The sequence below is a fragment of the Leuciscus leuciscus genome, assembly GCF_965113295.1.
Source record: "Leuciscus leuciscus genome assembly, chromosome: 3".
NCBI lineage: Eukaryota > Metazoa > Chordata > Actinopteri > Cypriniformes > Leuciscidae > Leuciscus > Leuciscus leuciscus.
Genome location: NC_138727.1, coordinates 8507173 through 8533380, shown reverse-complemented (window position 1 = coordinate 8533380; position 26208 = coordinate 8507173). Strand labels below are relative to the sequence as shown.

The 26208-nt window shown below is 37.9% G+C and overlaps 3 protein-coding genes across 6 annotated transcripts; 2 read left to right on the top strand and 1 right to left on the bottom strand.

The window, feature by feature from the left end:
- The first annotated feature begins 1239 nt into the window (after positions 1-1239).
- Positions 1240-5649, top strand: ptcd1 (pentatricopeptide repeat domain 1). Its single transcript, XM_082164608.1, has 8 exons — positions 1240-1814; positions 2398-2538; positions 2672-2890; positions 2992-3093; positions 3575-4291; positions 4624-4740; positions 4850-5032; positions 5362-5649. Exons 1-8 carry the CDS (start codon positions 1368-1370, stop codon positions 5533-5535), a joined length of 2100 nt encoding a protein of 699 aa, XP_082020734.1. The 5' UTR covers positions 1240-1367; the 3' UTR covers positions 5536-5649.
- A 2177-nt stretch (positions 5650-7826) lies between these two features.
- On the top strand, positions 7827-19937 carry LOC309494977 (uncharacterized protein). Of its 3 annotated transcripts, none has more exons than XM_082164478.1 (22): positions 7827-8056; positions 8349-8417; positions 8557-8675; positions 8985-9090; positions 9179-9272; positions 9693-9849; positions 9941-10127; positions 11040-11162; positions 11255-11308; positions 11401-11520; positions 11755-11913; positions 14463-14516; positions 14621-14663; positions 15260-15476; positions 15645-15724; positions 17750-17857; positions 17944-18024; positions 18366-18470; positions 18562-18686; positions 18769-18891; positions 19170-19218; positions 19331-19937. In XM_082164478.1, coding segments are annotated over exons 2-22 (2169 nt in total). In that variant the 5' UTR covers positions 7827-8056; positions 8349-8415; the 3' UTR covers positions 19394-19937. The 3 variants fall into 3 exon arrangements, with proteins under 3 accessions (XP_082020604.1, XP_082020603.1, XP_082020602.1); XM_082164477.1 differs by having other exon boundaries at positions 7827-8072; XM_082164476.1 differs by having other exon boundaries at positions 7827-8417.
- smcr8b (Smith-Magenis syndrome chromosome region, candidate 8b) lies at positions 19926-26161 on the bottom strand. 2 transcript variants are annotated; one of them, XM_082164474.1, is made up of 3 exons: positions 25034-26161; positions 22018-24984; positions 19926-20599 (listed from the first exon to the last, which is right to left on the bottom strand). In XM_082164474.1, the coding sequence occupies exons 2-3, from the start codon at positions 24594-24596 to the stop codon at positions 20182-20184; spliced, it is 2997 nt and encodes a 998-aa protein (XP_082020600.1). In that variant the 5' UTR covers positions 24597-24984; positions 25034-26161; the 3' UTR covers positions 19926-20181. The 2 variants fall into 2 exon arrangements, with proteins under 2 accessions (XP_082020600.1, XP_082020599.1); XM_082164473.1 differs by having other exon boundaries at positions 22018-26161.
- Between the last annotated feature and the right edge of the window lie 47 nt (positions 26162-26208).

Here is a 26208-nt window from a genome sequence, read left to right as displayed (position 1 = left end):
GTGTGATTCTTTTATTACATGCACAGCACAAAAGAACTATACAAAAAGTGTCATCTCCATGGAAACATTGTGTGTGTGATCTCTCAGGAGATGCTGAGGAAACAAAAGCCTTCACCCTTCTTCTCTGCAGTGTGTGGGTGTGTGCGCTTCAGCTCAGCAGTCTTACAGTTAGAAATCCTGCACTGCAGTCTGTCATGGAAGATAAGTGAGAAATCTACTGACACGATGCACACGCACACAAACACACACATATAGGCTACACAGCTCAGTATCTCACTAAATACATTCATCTTGTTTTGAAATATACTTACATAAGCTGCAGTGGGAAAGTCAGTTAATCAGAAGTGAATTTAAATGTCATGAATAATCATTTCATAGCATTAAAGTGTCACCATTTATACACATCTATGTCTGTAAACCCTTGTGAAAAAGAAGTGCACTTAACTGTATTGAATGTACACTTGTAATGTACATCAAATCTAAAAAATATGTAAACAACTCACAGATTACTGAAATAAAAATGTTTCATTACTTAGAACATCAGACAATTATTTTTAATACTTTGTGTGTGGGGAGGAATATCAAAGAATTTTGTGAATGAATTTTAAGGAAAATGCATGAATATTTAGGGAATGTTTGACTGTAGTTGCATGGTGATAATGAATATACAGAGCAAAGATGCCACTCATCACTTGATTTAATGGCAGCCACCCCAAGAAAATAAAAAATAAAAAGCTATTAATAATTGATATAGGAACAATGCATTTTACAGTATTTTTTATTCTTCAAATTTGCCTATATTATTCTATTATTTCTATTCAAACAGTGCAAGCAGGCCTCACAATAACAATGCTTATCGAAACAAATTCATTTTGTAATGTAAAAATAGGGATTTTTCTTGCGTAGGCCTGTTTGTATTTAGACAACATCTATTGTCCTTGTCACGTGAAATTTGTTATTCGATACATATGTTCAATATTAGTCACTAGATGGCAGTTCCACGATAGAGGTGACATTGCTGGAGTGTCAGCAGTGTGAAGGCGAAAACACGATAAGTCCTACTAATCGATCCCGCGCATCTTTATTATTTATTTTGTTGGATGCAATTGAGAGTTCGTTCGTTTAATGTACATTTAGATCAAAAGAAGGTCTCATTATAAAAGTCTTAACAGAATATTACATAGAATGCGGTGAATAAATAGCTCGATTATGATACTATCTATTAGTAATGTCTTGTTAAACTTCCTTTATGGGCATCATGGCGACTTACAGTAGTACATGTGAAAAATTCTAGCAGCGGTTTCTCTCACAGTTTATTCGATTTTAAAAGGTGATAAATGGAGTAACTAGGGTTTAATTCAAGACCGATGGCCAAAATGTTGCGTTCTACACGTATGTGGGGTATTTTCACACGGAACACAAGTGTTAATGTTATAAAGTGGGTTTCAGCATCCTCAAATGAGCGAAGATCTTCTGTCCGTCCTTCTGAGCGAGTGCATCAAGGACCCTTGAGATTCTTTAGTGAATCAGTGACTTTATCACCTCCTAGATGGACCGAGAGCAACAATACTAGTTCAGACGCATCTGCATCTGATCGTGTGAATGAGGAAGATCCCAGTGATGTGTTTGGTGATTATTCCAGAACTTTCTCCTCCAGAAGAACCTTTCGCAAAACATCCTCAGAGCTGCTGGATATGAGATACAGGGATGAGGAGGACAAGCCGCTGGTGGAAAAGTTCAGGTCCAAAACTGGTCGGAAAAATACAACATACTGGTATTTCCTCCAGTGCAAAAGGCTTATCAAAGAGGACAAAGTACGTTGTCAAAAACACGTGATTTTAATAACACATCCTTATTGTGGCAGTACTATGTATAATCAATATTAAACTATAATAATTATATAGAAGGTCACTTAATTGTACTTAACGAGAGTACATTGTCATGACTGTTTGTACTTTGCAATAATTTTAAATGAAAATATATTTTTTTAAATCATTATGGTTTAATAATGTCATGCTTTAAAGAAGTACACTTATTTTGATGTTTTGTCTAACATATTAAAGGACTTGTAATTTTAACTGTAGTGTATTATTTTATTTTACATTGTAAAGTTCACATATTGTACTAAATTGCAACTTCAACTATATGCATTTAATATAAATTTTAGCTATAATAAATTTTCATCTAATTTAATTTAACATGCAATTAAGTGTCTGAAAGCATAATTTAGTTGCACGAGTATGTTCCTTAAAAGTGTATTATTTCCATAAAAAGTACTCTATTACGCTATTCCCATGTTGTTGTGTGTATGTGCCATGTAAATACAAGTAGGCTGTATATCAAAGAATGTCTCTGTATCATATAAACCAATGCACACTTTATTCTTTTTTTGTCTAGCTGGCTGAGGCATTAGTTCTGTTTGAGGCTGATATGCTCAAAGGTGAGAGATTACAGGCTGAGGAGTTCAATTACACTGTTCTCATCGGCGGATGTGGACGTGTGGGCTACCTAAAGAAAGCCTTCCAGCTGTACAATAAAGTAAGATGGTAATGCACACTTCACATTATGATGCTCTTAGATGTCATTATTTATGTTAGGTGCTTCTAATGATGTATAAATGACACACTTGATCTTAATTTAACCCTGTTTTTATGTTATGCAATGTTACCAGATGAAGAAGCGAGGGGTAGAGCCATCAGATGCTACATACACTGCACTGTTCAACGCTTGTGCAGAATCACCATGGAAGCAGTCGGGGTTGGACCAGGCAATGAAGCTCAAGCAAGAGCTTCTCAGGAAGAACATCCCTCTCAGTGCCATAACCTGGCATGCTTTGCTCAAAGCAGTCGCTCTTGCTGGAGATCTGAAGTCGTGCTTTCAAATTCTGCGGGTACTAACTAATGTCACAACACATTTTAGTTTTGCTTTTGAATTCTTTTTGCTCTAACACCACAGTAATATAATTTGGTTTGTGTGTAAATGCATGCATAGGAGATGCTTCAAAATGGACAACCCATCACACAAGAGACGTTTCATTATCTGCTGATTAGCTGTGCGAACGACAAGCAGCATGGGTTCAGGCTGGCTTTACAGGTACTTACACACACCTACGGACTAGAAACACACGTTAGCTTTGATGCACAGAAATTCATTTTATAACGAAACACAGAAAACCCAAAATTAACGTTTTCATTTAGCTGAAAATTGAAGTATTGATAATTACATTTGGGTAATTGAACTCTTTATGCTGTTCAGAATGTTGTGTTCTTAAATAAAATAAAATAAAACCATAAATAAAATAAAACCAGTTGTAGTAAAGGTTTTCATAAGGTAACAAGCCTATTAAAATTTCAGCTGAACAAATTTTACATACTGCTGCTCTTACATCATGTTTGGTCACAGTACAGTGTGTCCACACGGCTAATTTATCTGTTGTAGCTTATCCACGTGTGTATGAAATAGACACTGACACAGTCAAAACACGTCATCAGAGAAGTGCTAATAAAATCAACTTTTGGTCAATTAAGTTAGTTAGTAGTAAGTTAGTATTATTTTATTGTTATTTGTTTTGTAGGTGTGGCACCAGATGCTTAGGATTGGAATAAAACCAGACTCTCAAAATTACAACATACTCCTGCGCGTAGCACGAGACTGTGGAATGGGTGATCCTGGTCTGGCTTCTGCGTTACTACTGAAGAGAACGGACGAAGTGACCCCAAAACTCACAAGTGGAAGGAAAAGCCGTCGGACAAATGTCAAAGTGGGGACATTGTGTCAGCCGTTAGATATGGATGCATTTGAGAATGAGCTGTTTGTAGACACACACACACAGAGCCATGGGCAAGCCAAAGAGAGTGATTTCACCCTTCTAAAGGAAAAAGATTCATGCAGAATAGACACATCTCAAGATGAGACTCAAATGCTGCCTGTATTATCAAGTGGCTCTCTGACCTGTCAATCACAGTTATCAACACAAAGTTCTCACCTCCCAAACCTTCTGGACCCCAGCACTTGCCACTCAGGTGTGGTGGCCTTGGGTCCTGTGAACAGAGCTTCGGATAGACTTGCTCTGATTGGAAATCTTGATGGTTTTTTGGAGAAAATGGCCAAGGATGGACTGGAGCCCAACATAAAAACCATCACACTATTGGCTGATGTCATGGAAGCTGGTAGCCAATCAATGGAGAGTTTGATTAATGTGGCCAAAGAGAGTGGTGTCAAGCTGGATGTGACATTCTTCAACACTATGATCAGAAGGGTGGCCAAAGCTGGAGACTTGTATGGGGCTAAGGTTAGAAACAATATTTAATCATCTGTTCATAATGTTCCAGTAATGTTGCTTTTATAAAATAATATATTCCTGTAGCTCAAACAGTAGAGCATGGCAGCCTACAGTTTAGCCATGGCGAAAACAGCATCGTCATTTGTCAGCATTTCGTTTCCATGCATTTTTAATTATACTACTAATAATATTAATAATAATACATACAATAACAAATTGCTATTATTATTATTATTTTATAATTAAAATTGCATAGATGTAAGTAAATAATAAGTAAATAAAAGCATTTGCCAAATTCATAAGTGAAGTAGAGAAGTAAGAACTGCTTTCTCTCTTTTTAGAAAGTAAAAGCCCTTATGGTTGAAAGAGGACTGGCTTCAAACACTCATACGTTCTGTAGTATTGCTCTGGCTTGCCGCAGACAGAAAGATGCGATACAACTCTTTACTGATATGGAGGTATGAAAACCAATTTCATTCCAATTTTGAGTTAAATATTTAAAGGTGTTTTTTTTTTTTGTTTTTTTACTTCGATCCGCTCTTATTTTTTTTGTCTTGTTTTGTGCAGTCTTGTGGACTTGTGCCGAATGCTCATATATACAGTGCCCTGATCAGCCAAGCAAGTAAGCGTTTGGACTACGCTTATCTACACGAACTTCTTCTACACATGACCAAACTGCAGGTGCCACCCAATGATGTCATCATCAGACAGCTGGAGTTTGCAGCTCAGTATCCTGCTTCTTATGACAAGGTTAGAAACTGAATGAGGCGATCTCACATCAACCAAGATTCAAGATTTTGTATTTTGTCACATGTTATATACCGAATACCACTTGTGAAACCGGGTCAGTTATAAAGTAATAGTAATAATAAAATAGCAGCAAGGTAAGTAGGATTACATGGTATTATTCTTAAGGTAATTTAATTAAATAATGATTTAATAACGTAATTGAACGTAATTAACGTAAAATTGAATACATGTAATTTGTGAATGTTTTAGAGCATGTTATTGACCTTTGAGCAAGATTCTATATGAACTACCGTGGATTAATTATGTTTTTTATATCTTTCTTTCTTCAGTTAAAATCACGGAACATATACCTGGACAAGATTGATGGATTCCGTGGTTTTTACAGAGAATGGCTGGAGTTCATGCCTGGCCAGGAAACTCCACACCCCTGGGCAAAGTATCGATCCCCAAAACCAGAAACAGAACAAGATGGAGTCACCTCACAAAATCAAGTTTCTGAATAAATCAAATTCCTGAAATCTGTGTGTTAAAGTGTATGAGGATAATCTGAGGCTGATTTTGCATATTGCGTGTAATAATTGTAGATATGATTTATGTACATTAAATCATTGTATTTATTTTAGTGTTTGTCTCATAAAAAAAAAAAAAAAAAAAAAAATATATATATATATATATATATATATATATATATAAACCTTTATTCAGGATGTAACTAAATTAGTGAACTAGCAGGATATTTCAGTTGGGTCACGGTCACGCTCTAACCTTGAAAGGCAGATTGCTTTCATTTGTCCACAACAAAAAACTTGTTGTGTACAAACGGCTTGTAACTTCCAGGATTTATGTAATTGCTTTCTAATTAGCTATAATTGGAGACAAATCTAATATAAAGATTGAAACGGCTACACTGAAAAGTCTACACTGACAGTGCCTGTAAAGTTGCTCAGGCATTTTATAGATGATCTACATGTGGTGCTGTCCTGTTGTAATAATAAAAAGCAAAAATATGACATGTCAGTTTCTTTGAGCATTTTTTATTAAGATTGTGTTAATGTAACTAAATGCAAATGCAACTGACAAGAGTGAGATGTGAACATTTTCTATCTATGATACACCGATGATAAATCTCATTATATTTGGTGTGTATTTTGAACAGCTGAGATGGAAGTATAGTATTTTTTTAATTAGAAATATACAATATTTTTTATGGTTTGAGAGCAATTTGAACTGAATTAAGAAACGGTGAGTCTGTGCAAGCTCGTCGTTTGGTTAATAATTGAACATGCACTATAGTCTATCCAATGTACAGGAATATTACGTCTGTATATATTCTTCTTTAACTTGTATTTTATATCAATATTGGACACATTTGAAGTATAGGCTTATAAAGTAAAAAAAAATAAAAAAAATAATCAAATTGTACGTGCGCCACTATTACAAAGAAAGCAATAAGATAATAACTGGCAAGTGTTTGGGAAAGAGGATGGAAGCTGCGATTGGGATTGTTAGATGTTCTGCAGGCATCTCGGCTTTGTTGTCTTGACCAATAAAGTCTATGGAAAGTTTTGGAATCTGGAATTTTTATTAGAAATATAGTATATGTTTGTAGAATAACCTAGGAGTAAAATGAGTTAGGACACTTTAAGCTGTCTTCCTAGGGTACGAGTGTCTTAAGAGAAATATCATTTTCCTATGTGTGTTGAATCAATACCACTACTTATACTTGATTAATTTAGTTAATCTTACATGAGTTACTTTTAATCATGAAAGATACATTTTGTTTTTGACATCTATGCATGTGTAAATCAATATGTTTTTTTATTGTATGCATTGAAAACAGAAACTCTACTTTTATTGTTACTCAATATTTGATGCTTTTGACTGAGAGAAGGATTAGAGGAGGAGGACAAAGTAATTGCTTCTAATGTTAACTGTTTAAGGGGACAAACGAAAGGTTTCAAGCAGGTCGCTGTCCAGTGGAGGTTATATTATATGACATACATGTAAGATTTTGACTGGAGATGTTAAAGTTATTTGAGGTACACAAATGCAAGGCCTCAGATAACCCAACACAGGCCTCCTCCTTCCATCACATTCTTGGTAGAAGAATATTGCCCTTTTTATCTCTTTTTTGTCTCTCTCTCTCTCTCTCTCTCTCTCTCTCTCTCTCTCTCTCTCTCTCTCTCTCTCTCTCTCATGCTTCTAGTTTTAATCTGTGAGAAACAACTTGTGAGTAATGCTTCTTTCTGTAGTCAAGGTCAGTATAGGCCTGGGAAAAGTCTAGGGAGTCAGATAAAATGTTTCCAATTAAAAAATATTTATGTGCGCCAGGTGGACATATTTGGGATGTTGAGGAAGACCAATGTGGATGAAGATGAACCGGAAAGTGTATATTTATGATAAAATGAAGTAGGAGGCCTTATGATAATCTGGTCATTTGCTTATCCAGTCAGCTTTCAAAGTCTTAGTTCAATGATAAATTAATATGTATGATTTTACTGAATAAGTACTCTATTTTGCATAGATTTTTTTTTTCGAGGTGTTTTGGTTGTAAGAGAGACAGATTGTAAAAAATTTTAAAAAAAAATTACATAATATTGATCACTGAGTGGCCAGACTTTCAAATTATTGGGGAATTTCCAGCTCATCTGCTGTTGCATATCAGTCTCCCTGGGGTACAGTTTAAATGCTCTTTTGAAATATTTTTTTTATAAAAGACTGGTTGGCAGTGTGCCACCTTTAAAAATAAACTAAGAAGGTTGGCTGGAATGGGGCTGGAATGGGATGGGCCAAAAAAGAAAAAGTGGAAAATACCCAAGTTCCCTATGACTGGTCAGAACAGATTCAGTATGAAAGAAGAGAGCTATGACTGAGGTGGTCACATAGAGCTGGCATCATCTGGCTTTTGTTGAATGGGACAAGAAAAGGTTTTGGCATCTGGAATATTTGGGATTTTTTTTTTCTTTCTTTTTTTTTTTTTTTTTTGCAAAGAGAGAAGACTTTCTACAACAGAAGTAACGTTAGGTAGTGGTATGGAAAGGTCTATATTTTTCCTTAAACATTAAATGAATGACTGTTTTTCTAACGCTAGACATTTGCGGAGAATCATTAGTAAATACATGACAAGATCCTGTTGATACTGTACAGAAAGGGAAATATTAAGTGTCAACACTACTGGTACATATTGTGTATTGTTGTATTTATGATGTTGTAATATATTGTGTATTAAAGGAATTAAAATTAAAATTAAATTAAAATTGAACTGGGGGAGGGCAGGAGTCAGGACACGACACTGACACCATTTCCGATTTGCCAGAGTCACGTGATTCAGCAAAAGCGCCAAGCTTTGAACGCGCGCGTCCGAGGGTTCATTTCGACAAAATATGTAAGTTTAACTGTCTAAGTTACAGAAAACTCGAACAAAGTAAATGTTAAAGTTTGTTTTATACGAGACACACGCAATGTTAGTTGAGTTAGGCTGGTATTCGAGGTCGTTTTTTCTCATTGTCTGTCATGTTCCGTAGGACGCAGCACAACATACCTATAATCATTTTGAGCGATGAAGATGATGATGAAGGTGACTCCTCTATGACCCTCAATGATTCCTCTGTGCTGATTGTTGAAAATGAGAGGAACGAAGCAGGTAACGTTAGTCTGCGTTACACACATTTAATCATAGACAAAACCAAAAGTTACCATACCATTTGTGACCATTCATATGCCCCATAAAAACCGTTTTTGGACATATAGCATGGCGACAACGTTACCATGTTTTCTTTGACACGAACTGTAGTAAATGCCATGGGTTTTCAAAATGACCATTGAAATAAGTATTTTTGTTTGATATACCATGGCAGTACCTCTGATATACCTTTGTATACCATATATACTATGGTAATCATTCAGTAGCATTGTCATCTCTCTGCTTCTCATTGTTTTCTGTTGATCTCAGATATATCCAAACATATTGAGGAGTTGGATGAGGATTTGGCCATCACATACTCCCAAACTGCAATAGTGCTTCCACATGCTAGATATGACTGCACCCTGGCTTTCTGGTCAGTAAAATAAGTGAGGCCACTGTCCTGTGAAGGACTTGTGTTGTCTGTGATTGTTTATGTGTCATTGTGTGTTTGTTTGTTCTAGTCGAGCAGAGCAGGACGTCTCAGGACCTCTACAAAATAATGCACAATACTGTGATCAGTGTTTTTGCTACATCTGTGACAAACTGGCCTCCATGGTGAGTTCACTAGCTTCAAACCTAAATCAGACTCTTATGTTAGTTACTCATATAAATGGCAGAGTGTAATGTCACCCAAATCAAAAGAGGCAAAAGTGAATACAATTTTGCTAACAGAAAATAAATCCCATTATTTTAATCCTGTCCAGACAGATAGTATTATTTATTATTTTAGAATTTAACATTGACATAAAAAACAAATATTACTATGCATTATACTAGTTTTACAAATGAAAAAATATACTATTTTTTGCTATATATATATATATATATATTATATGAATACAGTTTCTTCGTTTGGTGTGTTGATGGATACTAGGCCTGATTTGTGTTATTCCCTCTATACTATACCAGGCTAAAAACAAGGCCACTTTTGTGTTTGTGAAGCATTGGTAAAGTGCTATTACTTGTGTTTTAAAGTGTGAGTTTTGGACCATCCCTGGCTTTTGCCACTGTAATAGCCATAAGCACAGCGTCTACTGGAAGTCCCTCCGGGATAAGAGCCTGTTGGGATATCTGCATGAGCTGAGCTTCACCTTTGAGCCGCTGGATATGGATTCAGACCTACGACGTGCAGGTATGTTCTCTCACGCGATTTAAACTGCAGATTTATTGTCTCTTATGACATGTGCCAGCCTAAACCTTACAATTGTGTGTGTTTGTGGTAGAGGCTTCACTGCACACATTTGCTGGTAGTTTGGCAATGAAGTATGCAACTTTCTTGTTGGGGTTTGAGAGTTTGAACCGTTCAGGCTGTCGGTGCATCTGTCACCGCAACAATAACGACACAACACTGAGTCAAGCCTTCGGATGTAAAGGATGCCATAAACATCACTTTAAGATTCTGGAGTACGAGTGAGTGGTCCTCCTTTTTATATTATTTTTAGTATAATTTTTGCATTTTGCTATCTGCTTTATAAAATTGGAAATCAGTCACAATTTGGTTAATTTTGGTAATGTAGGTGCAATTGATAAACTGCAAATTAATTTAAGAATTGTGTTTTGGGTAAGAAATGAACATTACATTGATTGTTTTTGCAGTATTAGTAACTAAATTTTTAGCATGACCCAATAGTAATAGTGATTCTTAAGGCTGGAATACACAACACGACTTTTACCCCAATTTGCAGTCTAGATGAGTCGACCACAGTTGCTGAAAGTCTGCAGGTTTTGGGCAGTCGGAGTTGACAGAATTCACAGAAAATTGCGTAGTGTATGATGGGCAGAGACTCTGATTTTTAGCTTCAGACTATGATTTCATCCAGTCGGAGGATATCAAAACATGTTTGATATTTTGAGCCGATTTGAGAACACAAATATATGTGCACTAGTAACAGAACATCAAATTAGCCTCAATATTTGACTCATGGACGCACAGATAAAACAACTGACTGCGCCACTCACCTCTAACTCCCGTTGTAATCTTTACAGTCCAAACTGACCGCGTCAACTTCATTAAAATGTGCTTATAAAGAGTCGCTATAACAACTACTGTGGTCATCTGCAGATCCATGTTTGTGTTTCATCTGTCATGCATCTCCAAGCAACAAGACGTGTTTGTGTGTGCGTTTGTTGTATTCGGTACGAAGTCTGGTAGTTTATGATGCCCAGTTTTTCCACTGTAACCATTTACAAAGTCGGCAAGTGTATGATGCCTAGTGTTTTAAAATCTGTTCAGATTTTAAAAGTCGTGTAGTGTATTCCAGCCTTTAGCGAACACCATGCTATACTAAAGTTGTTTCTTTTCTCTTTTTTTCTTTTCTTCAGTTACACTGTTGTGAGTCAACATATCAAAATGTTTTTTAATGAAGCAAAGAAAGAGAATCCAAAGGCTTCTGTTGTGATGCTATTAGGCGCTATCAAGCTTTTCGTCACTCACACTGTTCCTGGGTAAAATACTATACACTATTGCATATTCTGACTCCTGGTTTTGGTATGTAATGTATAATTACATAGCTTGGTTTGTTATGTCTCCCTTGCAGAAATGTTCATGCTGCTACCACTGTGTCTGAAACCGTGTCAATGCTCCTGTGGAGGTAATGCTACAAACATGTACTTTTGTGTGTTTACTTGGAAAGTCCCTTTTGCATTTTCTAGGTTTCTTATAAACTGTACGTTTGTCTTCCAGATTTATGACGAAGGTGTGGACGCTTTTAGTTGACTTCGATTTTTCCAGCACATTCATAAAGCAACTGGAGTATTTCTTCCAGAGGCTTCCTCTGCCTTCAAACTCCACATTGCCAAAAAGGTAACAACACATACATGTGCTGTAATTTGGGTTTGGAAAAGCCATGCAGTTTTTGCTTCTTGAAGAAAATGTCATCCAAGATGATAAATTCAGTCAGCATTTGCTCCCCTTATGTTGTTTCCTAGTTTTTTAAAAATGTTGCTGAGATTTTACTTGTTAATACAATAATTGTTCAGTTGTGGTCTGCCATTGTTTTGTTGTTTAATGATTAAATTGTCTTTTCTTTGGTTGCAGTCTGAGTGTGCTTCCTTGGGATGACCCCTTGCTTTCTGGCGTGATAAAAGGTCAAAATATCACTGGAGAGAGGCAGGTCAAAGGTCGAAAGCTTCAAGTCTTGTATGAACCTCTGAGCGTGATTCAAGCGAGAGTCTGTAAACTTCAACAACAAAACAAGTAATGGCCCTTCCTTAGTGTACTTTTTATGCTTTATTTACTGCTTATCAAACCTCTTAATTTACTTCAATGATATATGCAATAAACCTGCACAAAATCCGCACATGCAGAATTCCACAAAGAATTCATACATCTGTCATTCACAAAGTTGAATGCATACTTAAAGGTAGATTCACCTAAAACTGTATTTTTTCACTACTCTGAAACATAATATAAATGAAATAAAATATCTAATATTTAACAATGATCAGTAATAGTGTAGCACTGTTTAACACATTTTGCCCTTTTTAAAGAGGACCTATTATGCTTTCTTACATTTTCAACTTTCTTTGTATGTAAAGGCCCGTTCACACCAAGCACGATAACTATAAAGATAACGATAAAGATATAATTCTAAAAATCGTTCTCCATATTAAAGAATAACAGAGTTCACACCACAACTATAACGATAAAGATATGAGGAACGATATCGTTGGGATCACTTTCAGAACAATTTTTTTTTTCCAGCTGTCCAACGATAAAACACTGACAGCCAATCAGAATCCATTCTAATTTAAAGGTCTCGCGCATTTAAAATGGCAGATGACATTGCAGAGAAGTTAATCGTCGAGGTACAAAAAAATCCTCCGCTGTTTGACAAGTCAAACCCCCTTTTCAAGGATACGTTAAAAAAGATGGATATATGGAAAGCAATCGGTCGTATCCTGGGAATAAATGGTGAGAAGTATTAACGATGAGATATTATGCAGTTTAGCATAGTGTAACAAAATTACCTCAGGTAGGCTATCCAGCGCTAGTTTTGACAACATTGCTGAAGTTGCAGTGAAAAAGGCGTTGTATACATAAAGGTGTTGACTAGGCGATGTTTTTATCCCATCATTGACAGCGCGGGCGCGCGCGTGCTTGGAATAAAAAGACCGTTATCGGTTGTTGGTGTGGACGCATATATAGTTATCTTTATAGTTATCGTGCTTGGTGTGAACGGGCCTTAATGTTGCTGTTTGAGCATGAAAAAGGTCTGCAATGTTACAAAGCACAAAGTTCATTTTGCACTGCCCAATCACACAGAACGAGCAGTGCGCTGCGTTTTTTATTTTGCTAGGCAATGTTGTGGCAAATTCATGATCTTTGGTTCAGGTCTTCAATGTCTGGTTCAGGTCTCAGAAGAAATCTTTCAGAGTCGAAGTTTCAGGTCTCAGGAGAATTAACTTTATTGAGCAGTTCAACAAAGTGAGATGTCAGCTTCACATCTGATCTTACAATGGTCTGCATTGAGTCTTATACCTTTTTCTTATCGCTTGGGGTCCAATTAGCTATCTTTTTCTTTTTGCTCTTCCAATTAGCATTCATACAGTTATCTTTTTCTTTTTGCTCCTCCTCGGCACTTCGCCACGATTAGAAACACCTGCATCGATGTCCTATTTCCATTGGTGGCGGTCCTTGCGCATGCGCTTTATTAAATATGACTTCATATATGTTTTTTTGGGTACTTTTCCACTCTTGTCCTCACACAACCTTTTACCCAGTTTTTATCCTGTCCTCACATACTCTTTTGGCCCGTTCTCAGAGTTTGTCCTCTTTTGACCTGTTCTCTCTGTCTCCCATAATTTTTGTCCCCCCATTTTTAGGCCTAGTTTCTCTAATATTTATAGCATGCATTTGGACTCATGTATGAGACAGATAAAATGAAATTTTCCAATAGCAACCACTGAAACAGCTGTCCTGTCAGTCAAGTAAACGTCAAATCAGCCTTTTATTAATTTTATTTACTTTCTGTTAACATTGTGGTAGTTACGGTTCGTGAACTCGTTAAGCTCCTGGTAACCCGTGAGAGCACCACAAGTTTATCCTCCATCATTGCACTCTCCGGGCATTCAAGCAACTGTAGCTTTCATCACTAAAACGGAAGGCCCGCCTCTCCATTCATTTGATTGGACAGTGGAAAAAAACGCGATGACGTCGGGCGCTTTTTCCGCTTGGAGTTGCTTTTTTTTTGCAAAACGCTCGCTGCCATAGGAAACCAATTGAAAATAGGCGCCTCTCACTGCAAAAAACGCGTCAGGTGTGATCGGTTATTCTCTATATCAGTGCTCACTGATTCTGAATTACCTTGAAACTCCTCAACTGTAGTCTTGAGTTTTCTTCTGGGAACAAACACAATATTCCTCATTTAGGCATATGCAAAAAAGGGGGCAAGGCCTGGTTGAGTTGTGTTGAGCTCTGAAACACGCTCGAAAGAGAAAGAGAGGTGCTGAAGCAATGTAATATATGTGGAAAAATTAGTTTTTTGAACATTCAAGCATGAAAACCTATTTTAGTAGACCCCAAAAACAAAATCAAGACTTTATAAAAGGGCATAATGACGCCTTTTTAAATTAATGCTGGGGATTTTTCCTTGTAAACAGCACAGAAAATGTTGGGCAAAAAGTTTGTGGTTTCTGTGTAGAGCCAATGATTGTTATTTGAGTTTGTGTTAAGTGTTATTGCTTAGGACCTTTCTAATCTTAATAAAATAATAATAATAATCTACCCTTTTTTTAACACGTTAGGTACCGTGAGCTGGCTCGCTATCTGAAAATTGTCAGAAGTACCAATAGCTCCACGTGAGTGCCAGCTGCATATCATAAACATTGTTGTCATATAAGCAGAATATTATTACAATTTATGGTACAATCTTTAATTGTGTGTCTGTCTGTCTGGTATTTAGGCTGCTGAGAATGAGAGACTTGGTTCCCCTCTACCTGTGCAAGGTACATCGGAAAAAAGCCTTTTCCATCAGTGCTTTCTGCCTTATTTAATATACTTAAGTTTTATACACTCATTTTAGACATTTAAGTCAGGACTCTCTGGAGTTTTCTAACTTTTTGATGCAGAGGATTTGTGGCCAGTATGATGATCTACACACCCCTGTATGAAGGACACCCTTCATAAAATATAATTGATCAATTGTGACAATGTAAATGCCCTGTCCTAAAGGAATAGTTCACTTCAAAATGAGGATTCTGTCATCATTTACTTACCCTCAAATTGTTTCAAAACTGTATGAATTTCTTACTTCTGCTGAACACAAAGGAAGATAGTTTGAAGAATGTCGGTAACCAGAGAGTTGATGGACCCCATTGACTTCCATAGTATTTGTTTTCCCTACTATGGAAGTCAATGGGGTCCATCAACTGTCTTCCTTTGTGTTCAGCAGAAGAAATAAATTCATACAGTTTTGAAACAACTTGAGGGTGAGTAAATGATTATAGAATTCTCATTTTGAAGTGAACTTTTCCTTTAACTGCATTTCTGTTGTGTGTGTGTGTGTGTGTGTGTGTGTGTGTGTGTGTGTGTGTGTGTTTAGGTTGCCGACTACAGTGGTGCGGTCCACACAATGTTCTCGCCAATGCTCGGTGCCGCTTGTCCCGCCTCCCGACTCACACCTCCACAGTTCAGAGCTTACCTCAGAATTTTTACATCAGGCCAAGTCCCTGATATAGCACAACAAGAATTTGATCCAGGAAATGGCCATATGATCACACCTGATCCTTTACTGAGCACCAAGTGGACACCCATTGAAGGTAGAGAATTGACAGTGTTTATCTAAATGACATCTTCTGAAAGGTTAGTCAGGCTCTTGTTTTCCTGCATTTGTATGTTTCTTCCCTTTAACAGATTCTGTATTATTTAAGCTCATCAACAAACAATGAATGTTTATGCTGAATACCAACCCTGTTCCTTCAATAAAGATTCAAATACGTTCAAGATGATGGATGTATTGAAGTTTGCACTGAGGGTTCTGGACTGCAATGCTGCTGTTTTTGCAAATGTAGGTAAAATATTATATAATGTTTATTTTATATAACTTCATCCACCTTATTTTTTAATGTAAGAGCAGGCACTGCCATTTGTAAATCTACTGTATTGTTCCGAATTTAAGAAGACCCCTCCCCCCCTTTTCAAGATGTACCTTTTGGAAAAAGTTTTTTTGTAGACCAAATGTTGTCTTTTAAAGAAAATACTTTATTTGAAAATAATTTTCATATTGCACTTTTTATATATTTAAAATAAAATTTTCTGGTAAAATATTCATTTAGTAGATTTCACAATGACGGATTTCTCACCTTTTTTATGTACAGTGACAGATATTGGCACGTCAAAAAACACAGGTATTTGATCCGTATTACCTGATTATCTGATCCAGGGGGATATTAATGTTTTTCTTTGGCCGATCTTACAGTGCTGAAAAGACAGCAGTTTCTTCCTGAAGTCGGAGGGCAAGCGCTAATCCATTACGCTGCATCAAAGCGGCCACTTTGAGGACATTGACAGGCAAGTGCGTCAATACGTAGCCGAAATAAGAAATGATGGGCCTCGCTGGTGGCTGTGTTCAGCTCTTTGGCAATTTCCAATGCCTTCAGCTGGATGACGGCTCTGATTATGGGCAGCCCCTCAAGTCTTTTTTCGGCTACGTACTGACACACTTTCCTGTTAGTTTCTTCGAAGCGGCCACTTTTAGGACCGCGTTGAGCTTTTCTTTGACTGTTGGCATTTTTAAGACTTAGGCCCAATCCCAATTCACCCCTTGGCCCTACCCCTCCGTTTTGCGCGTTCCCGTGAAGGGGTGGGGTTGTCTCGATTCTCTTTTGGTTGGAGGGGTAGGGGTAAGGGGAAGGGCCAGATAGCCCTTGAAACGAAGATTTTTCGGGACCACACTTCAAACGAAGGGGTATGAGAAATGTACCTGCATACACCGGCTACAGAGGCAACATGACTGCCAATAATCATTTTCTTTGTCACATTCAATCTTGTGTTCATATTTACGGTCATGTTCTTCAAAGAAACGGTTGCAAAAAAAAATCGCTAAAGTTCGTTAACAATATGACGCGTGTAAAAAGCAAAACTTTGAAGTGAAGTGGACGCGCGATTGAGGCAAATTCGCGTCCACCGTGCCGCGCTATACGCCTCATTCTCGCCGCAAGACTTCCAGACGCGCATAAACGCGTCTTAACGTTGAAATCACTCGCGTCAGACGCTCTATTCGCGTTTGGTGTTAACGCAGCATTAGGTGTCGAAGATATCGTCATCTCCGTTGTTTTCTGCGAACTTCAGAAGAAAAATGCAAAAAAATTGCTGTAACTCATGCAAGACTACAGCTGACGACGGCATTTTGGAAGTTTGTAATAAACATTGGCGCATATCCTGTGACGTAGGCGCTAGCAACGACGTATAATGACGTGTAACGGTGTAGTAGTGGTGTCCCATTTCTTAGGGAAGTGGGACACCTGTTTCAAGGGGTTAGGGGTAGGCGAAGGGTTATAAAATAGAATTGGGATTGGGCCTTAGTCTTAACTTAACTCTTTTTGGGATCGCCATCTACTAACATTACACTCTGACTCACCATATTTCTTGGGTGCTTTATGAGAGTTGTTTGACTCCTCTGCGTTTATCAGTCCCCGGGGGGAAACATTCATTTTACACATATTTGGCACTCCCCATTGTTGCGGGTGTATTATAACCCCCCCTTATAGATGTAACAGTTTAGACCGTGAATTTAAGACGACACCATTTTTTTTCAGATGTATTTCCAAGAAAAAAACATTATATTTGGAACAATGCAGTATATTTATCACTGGCCACCAAACTATATTTTGCATTATTTATTAACGTTCTGTCAGTGTTAAAGGCATTATTTAGCTGTTGCATACTGAATGTGTGGCAAACAGTTCAGCATCATATGCCACCTATCATAAAAACATCAAAACCCATATTAATTCATCATATGTGCTTGTGAAGTCTGTTAGTGTGTACTTTTCAGATCTGTCTTTTATGACGAATGTCTCTTTGTTTGTAGTCAGAAACCTGGGTGTATCTGCTTGGCGTTGTCAGTTCCAGTTTTATTACTCCAGATGGTCTTGTCGTCGGTGCATTCTATGCCGAGCCTGACGCCACCTTTCAAGCGGTGAGAAGAGTGTTTATCTTGTGTCTGTCAGGATGGAGAACATACTGAGATCTTTTGGAGACAGATAGTTATGCATTTCTGTTCAGGTGACCAAAGATTCTGCCAATGCAATTCTCAAGGAGCTGACACAGACTTCCCGTATACAGATCCCCAAAACCTTTGAGAATGTGAGTTTAATTTATTAGTTCTGTGCAGTTTTTTTGTGTGTGTAAACCTTAGATTATTCGTGACTGACATTTATGTGGCAAATGACATTATCTATAAAGCAGTGTGTCTGATGCCCAATATAATGCCATGATATTTATGTGTATATAATGATGGTAAATGAGAAGCACAAAATAAAAATTAAAAAACAATCTCTTCTTAGGCCTCTGAATATGCCTTGCATATCTGAAATAAAATGATGATAAATAACACTCTTTAAATGCCAAATGATCAAACCAGTTCTATATTATACATTGTTTTGTCTTATTGGTGCTATGTTTTATTTTATTTTTTTCCCCATTAGGGTTATCCTGACCAGGCTAGACTGCTGTTAGCAACTCAGGCTTTGGTGCTGCGCATTTTCCACTCTGAGCTCAGCCCCATCCTCGACGTCATCATTTCCTTCAGGGTGCTTATTTTCTGTAGTTATTAGTTACATTTAGTAGTTTTGATTTTGTGATTCATATGTGTAATTGTGTATTTGTGCCATTTGCCTTCAGTTCAACCACTGGGCGCTCCGTTGGTTCTTTAACAGTCTGCTGGGGAGGCCGGATGTGCTGCACTACCTCCTGTGCTGTCTTCTTCAGGAACTGTCTCATGAGGAGCAGTACCAACTCATACAGGCGTAAGTCTGTGTGCTCACACACATACACCAAAACTGCACAAAAACATCTCTTAAGCATGTACATGCTCTATATCTGTTTCAGAACATGGAGTGAAACTGAACATTCCCTAGTTGCATCCTTCCTCTGCTTGTACTTCCTGGAAAACAGTGTGGTTCTAGACTCCTACACATATCCCATCAATAGCTTGCTTGCCACTTGGAATGAGTAAGAAGCAGCAGTCAATCACTATAGTAAATTCATGATGTCATATTTCAGCACTGAACAATGTTTGCTGTATAAAATAAAAGAGGTTATCTCTAATTGAATATTGGAATTGCGTTGGACATTTGGATGTTCCTAATACACCTTATCCAGAGGGATGTAAAAAGGAAGATCGGGAATAAATGAATTCCACTATAAAGAAATTGGATAATTTTGTTCATATTAAATACATATAATATGAAGTTTAATTTGTCAACAATTTGCATTCTATTTGATTTCAGATTGTACTGCCCTTGGCAATTAAGTTTGAGACTGCAACTTGAAAGCAATGTAAGAATCTTTTCCATTTAAGACTTTGGTATAACAAACATTTTACAAAGATATAATTAGATCTCATTAACCCAAGTGTTTTTAAGGTGATCTGCTCTTCTCTCTCTTGCAGGTGGCCAGACTTACTACAGAAAAGCGTCAAATCCTGCAACAAATCCAACGCCAAGGAACATAAGCCTGACCAACATCTTGAACAAATGAACATGCACTGCATTTCATTCCATGCAATAAGTTTGGATGAGATCAATGTTTCATTTATCCTTTATTATCTGCTGGGGAAATGTTTTATCCTAATGTTTTTGTTTGGCAAAGTGTGAGACGCATTTCTTGACTTTGCTGTGAGACTCACTTCTAATATAACGGTTCTTGTTAATAGCACATTTTACAGTCAATTCAGTTATTCAGAATTTTAAAACTGTAAAAATTAAGAACTCTTATGTATATATTAACATTTGACTTTTCGACAAAATGGACAAACTGTACAGTTTTAATGTACAGAAAGAGTGCCTCTAATGTTTTCAAAGGTTATAAGCGGTAGTTCAAATTTTTTTCATTGCCAAGTTGTTTTCTTTTTTTGGGAAATGACCAGTATTTTGTAACATTACAGTGCTGTGATTAATAGCTGGAGCATGTAAATCACAATTATATTCAGAAACACAGCAATATACAAATCTTTGAACATCAGCAGTAATGCAAATAAATTACAGTTTAAAATGCAACACTGAAAAGCTGTTTAATATTGCTTTGTTTACAGATCATTTAAGGTTGTGAACTATGACAGTTCTTAGGGATCTTTGCAAAATATGTAAGTATTCTATTAAACTGCCTTTGTAAACAAGATTTCAAAGCATGCAGAAAATGTAAAGACTATACTGTTACAGATGGGCAAAAACAACTAGATGTGCAATCTAAGCCAAGTATAACTACTGTACAGTGCACAAATCGTTGACTAGTTTGTGTGTTTCAGTGTTTGAAAATGGAGGTTGTGGTGTAGCTGAATCGGAGGACATTGGGTGGAATCTCCATGAAGTTTAGTTTAATGAGCTCAGATAAATAGTTGAGAATTTTCTTATCATCTTTGTGAAATTCAGACAGAAAACATTTTGTCCCTGTACTTTCCCTAGCCCTTCTGGGTGTAAGGCGACCATGTAAAAATGTTAAAAGGAATGCTCTGGTGACAAGCTTGCTTTGCACACTTTGAGCAAACATGAAGTAGGTGTTTCCACGTTTAAAGCTGCTCCTTGGATCCACCAGCAGGTTGATTAGAGTACCACTGTAGGTTGGGCAGCGCAGTGTCTTTTGATCCACATCTAGAACACTGATGTATCGGCTATAATGGCCCAGGCAGTGAGGCAAAGTTGTGTGAGTAAAACAGCACATCCTGAGTAAATATGAAAAACAAAAATATTGTCAAGGTGAAATATTGTCAAGAGGAAGAAATGTCCTTCCTCTGCTTGTACTTCCTGGAAAACAGTGTGGTTCTAATCTAGACTCCTACGCCTATCCCATCAATAGCTTGCTTGCCACTTGGAATGAGTAAGAAACTGCAGTCAATAATAATAGTAAATTCATGATATGTCATATTTCAGCACTGAAGGATCTTTGTTATGATGTAGATGTGCTGTACATGCATGAATATTAAAATAGGTTAACTTAGAGCTTCAACTTAGCTAACAGTGTTTATCCTAATGTCATTGCTGAAAAGGGTAACTAGATTCTTGTTTTTATGCATCCCAAGTAAAATGCCCCTTTAATAGTTACTATATCATTTAAGCTCATCAACAAGGCAATGAATGTTTATGCAGTATATCAGTGGCATGCAACCCTGCTCCTGGAGATCTGTATTGTCAAGTCATGATGTATTGATCTTCCTATAATACTATTTCTGAGTCCAAGCCTCTACTCTGTTTCAAATGGGAATACTGTCTCACAGCCATTTATGAGCACTTCTTTTATTGCACACTTCTAAGGTAAGTTTTTCAAAGCTCATGTTTTACATCAGTCTCCAGGCTTACAATGACCCAGACTCAGTATTCAGAAAAGATGAATCACTAGCCACATAAGATTTTTAGTATGGCAGTAAAGGTTATGATCATGATTTGTAAGTAATACTACAGCTGTCCGTTTGAGTGTTTGTTGCTTTTTTTACCAGGAGCCTTTGGACTCAGAACTCGGTGAAGGTGTGATTTCAGACTTAACTGGATACCTTCCTGTTTACCCCCAATAAATATGTCAGAACTAGCTAATTAAAGGACAAGTTTGGTATTTTACACTTAAAGGTTGTATCAGTGATTTCAGGCCCAAAAAAGAAAAGATCACATTCATCTAATCTTTCCTAACGATCCGCTAGCTGCCTGCCCCATAAGCATGCCGTCAAAAAACTACGTCTCTGTATGCAGCGTAGGCTCTGAGATCTGCACACAAAAACAATTGGTTTCACCACCACTCAAAACCAAAACAAATAGTGTTCCAACCAATCACCGACAGGGGGAGGGTGTTGTGAGGTTTTGAGCCAGCTTCTTCTTCAGCTCCGACTTCGCGTGCAGCCGTGCACGAGCACAAAAAAAGAAGAAGCTGGCTCAAAACCTCACAACACCCTCCCCCGTCGGTGATTGGTTGGAACACTATTTGTTTTGGTTTTGAGTGGCCATTTGTGTCCAAATTTCAATCTTAACCGTTCCATTTCATCAGAAACGATCTGAAAACAGGGCTTTAAGTGTAAAATACCGAACTTGTTCTTTAAGATATTTGAGTTAAAAACAGGCTTCAAACAAGATTATGATGCTTAGTAAAAGTTACCTGTTAAAGCCGATGAGTTTCCAGTTGAGCAGGTCAGTAAGCTGCAGCGGCGTTGAAGTCCAAGGTTGAATGCTGTCTCTGTATCTACTCGGATGTGGCACGTACACAGACAGTGCTGTAACTAGTCGTCTCACTGCAGCCTCCTCGCTGCCTAGTACCACCAATGTTCGACCACTCAGAAGGCTGTACACTGCATGCACTGCAAAGGGAAACTGTCGCAAGAACTGCAATGCTGCCCGCCCTACTCTGCCACGCCTTCGTCTGGTCCCACCTTCTTTTTTCCCCCTGGGAAGACAAGCTGAGAAAGGGCATTCGGAGGTTGTGGAGGCAGTGGTGCTCCGATAGCTGAAGCAGTCTGACAAATCATCAGGTACTGTCCGACAGGGCTCATCTGGCAACAAGAGAGGGATCGATTCTGTTGCATGACAAGCATCTTGGAAGCTTGACCCACCCAGTGATAGAGTAATAGGACAGTCAGGTGGAGTCAGGGTGACAGCAGGATAAAACCCTTGCAACGACTCCAAACAGGCACCTCCATGATCTCCAGGAACATTTCCCATCCCGAAAACACATTCAACATTTTTGTTGTCTTGTTTTTGACACCTGTCTTTCTCATCATTCTCTTGCTCTGGGCTTTCCTCATCAATTGCGCAAGGGTATAAGGCACGCAATTCTTCTTGTAGGATGGATTCTGTCGTGCTAAGCACCTCAATGCTGTCTTCGCTGCAAGTCCGTCTGGTAGGTACCCTCCCTTGCCTTAGACCCTCCAGTGCAGCTGTAGTGGACAAAGGTGGTGGACTTTGCAGTGCTGTATCCATTGGTAAATTTGAACCTTGGGATCTGAAGGACTTCTCCGTCCCTAAGACCTCGATACTATCTCCACTACTAATACTGGTCTTCATCAAAGCTGAAACATATTCCACATTTTCTTGACAATCCAGAGCGGTAACTACTCCCTCATTTTCCAGTTCAGCCTCTACTGGGGCGGTGTCGGATGTCAAGGGTAGGTTATGCTCGGAAGGGGTATTTACAGAGCTGGGTACAGCTGGAGATTGGCTAGATCCAGCCAACTCTAGTTTGATTGGCACCATTTCAACACAGGAGGCATATGACTCGAGACTGACAGGTTCACTTAGAACTGAGGGTGCAGGAAGAAAGGACGGTTGTCGCACTGAATGTTGACCAGCTATTTCAGTCTGTAATCCAGCACCCTCTTCCAAGTCACATGGATCCTCAAATAAGAAATTGGTAGATTTAAGGTTGCGGAGAAGATTACGGCAGAGGAGTTGTGTGTAGAGATGGCAAATATCTCCTCTGAATGTCCTCTCTATGGAGTCCAGTTGCTGTAGAGCCTGTTGGTGGAAGTATTCGTCACACAATTCCTCAAGAGTTTTCAGACGCTTGTCAAATCGGCAAGATGACGTGGAGTTAATCAGCTGCACAGAATGCGAGGGTGTGTTTGTGTAAGGAAAAACATTGCATTCTAGCATTGGCTCAGCAAGCTGATCGTGCCTTAAATCATCCAGGTCAAGTTCCAGAGAATGAGGGAGGTCATCTGGTTCGTAAGGGGAGTACTCAGAGTTTCTAAGCTTCCTGGTTGGGTAGCAAGTGACCTGTTTTAAAAGGCTTTTATAATCCTGAATCGATTTTTCTACAGTGGCCAACTCCTGTTCTTTGTTAGCCAATGGCATTGGGCAAGATCCTTGATCCTGCTTGTTCCTTCGATCTCCAAACCGTTTATCTTTCTCGTGTGTAATACATGACCTATTCTCATTTTCAGACTCTACTTCCGCCTTTCTTGAAATTCCACATCCATCTTTCTCTTGTAATTTCATTTCAGTTTCACACTCTTTCAGTTTCACATCTGTATTTCTATCTAATATAGGCGTACCATTCAACATCCGTTCCCTTTCATTGGTGCACTTCACAGATGCATTATTGAACTCTTTTTCTATCTCTCTAAGTAACATGACTCTTGTATACTTCAGATCTCTTAGTTTTATCTCCAGTTCATTCGCAAAGTTCTTCCTGTTCCCTGTTTTCAGACATTCAGAGACTTTGGAGAACTCTGTGGAAAGCTGCTGGAATTGTTGAATGATTTTATTCTCATCAGACGACACATAGGCAAGGCAAAGTGGTCGCACAAACCCTCGAGCCTCCAGGTCATAGAGCGTAAGGTGGTGCACATATGCAAATGCTCCTTCTCGAGAATCCCCTAAAACTACCTTTGAGTCTTCTACAAAGTTCAGTTTCAAAGAGCCACAACCTGCCGAGCTGGCGAGAGAGGACTGATAGTCCACTGACATAATCCGAAGGGAGAAGTGGTTCAAATCAAACGTCCCACAAGCTTTGGTTTCAGGAGGAACAGTAAGCAAAGGTTGGGGCCCAACTTGCTCCGAAAACTCCGATAAAAGAATAAAGTCCTTCTTAAAATTAGCACCAGACATCCTGGACCACGGGGTGATATCCCCAGTGTAGGGATACATGGGCACAGACAGTTCCTCTGGAAGAGCTGATGGGTCTATTTCACTGAATTCTGTTTCTTTAGTAAAAGCCACCAAGTCTGGAGAACCAATCATGGTGGAATTTTTTTTTTTTTTTTTACAAACCGGACAGGGGTGTAAAAAATATTGTGAAATTATCCTTAAATTAAAATATGAGGACTGTCAAAATGTTTCACAAAATTAGTTGTGATTGTCTTTTCTTTAGTAAGGCTATTACATCTTAAATGCTAGTTAAACTTTACATTCAGCAAGGCCTGATTTTATAGTAGTTTTACAGTACATATAGTAGTTTATAGACTGATCATCTACATTCAACATACATACATTCCCCATTTTTCACTATGGTTATGATTAAAGCATTGTTTTATGTAAACCACTAACGTTATGTTATGATGACTGCTCAAATTTCTTCGCGAGAACAAATATACGTAACTGTGGCTAATTAAGTGGATTTAATTGGCTGCTTCAAATAAAAATAGCAGGATGTCAATTTGACAGGCTTGTTAATTTACTGGAAAAACAAAACAAAAACTTGTTTAAGCTATTATAACTAAAGTATGCACTTTGTTGTACACTAAAGGTCTAACATTTTAATTAATAAAACATTTTATTTCTTTAATTGCGGTAATGTCATTAAAAGTATAAGCATTAAATTTGAATAGTACTAAAGTACAAATTCCATAAAATAATACTAAAATGATTAAACTTGTCACTCACATAATTTACACCCCTGAAACCGGCATCTTCAGTTCTGTCCATCCACTCCAGGAGGTCTAGTTTTACTACGTATATCTAAGCAAACTGATTTGTCGCCAGACCCGAGAATAATAACTACTTAAAAACCACAACAAGCATGAAATTATCCAGTTCTCGCCGATTTAAAAATTACATGCCTGATACAAAATACAAACCATGACATAAACGCAATGTCATGAAAACTGACAGGTCAGTTCAGAATATAATATGTATAAATCCGTTCGCTGACGGCAGCCTGAGTACAGCAATTCACGAGAGTAGTTGTTGGCTAATTTTTAGAAGTTAGTTTAAGTCGTTGTTCAGAAGTAAACAAACATTAAAGCGCTTCCCGGAGAGCAGTAACTGAAGCAGCCTTTGCCATAGTTAGCCATGTGACACCTCTGGTAAGGGGGGGGCTCAAACTTGTTTCCGCCTCAGAACCAATTCCTCAAAATAACTGGAAAAATAAGACGTGCTCGTGCGTTTTTTTTGCAGTGTTGAGAGATGGAATACATATTTCAAAACATTATGAACTGTAATTAATTGATAGGCAATGACAATCAAAGAAAATCCAGTTAATTTATTTTAGAAAACAAACTTTTCCAGGCAATCCTGAGAACACTTCAAAAAGAAATAAACCTCTTATTTTTTTAACACTTTATTTTATATCTTCTTTTCTCTGGGTCATTCAATGAAATGTAAATGTGAGTGGCCCAAAGAAAAATATTATTAAAATAGGATTCCTTAAACTGTACCATAGTCCAAATATCATTAATACAGTTAACCTTTTTTCCCCTCAGAAACATTAACATTACACTTTTAAGGGAGGTGCTGTTATCTGTTGAGTTAAGTTCAGTAGTAACGTGGCCATATCTTTTTTTATTTGACCTTTCATAAACCATGACTTGTGCTTATTGTTTTCACATGATAGCAACACAAAGGGGAAATCTCT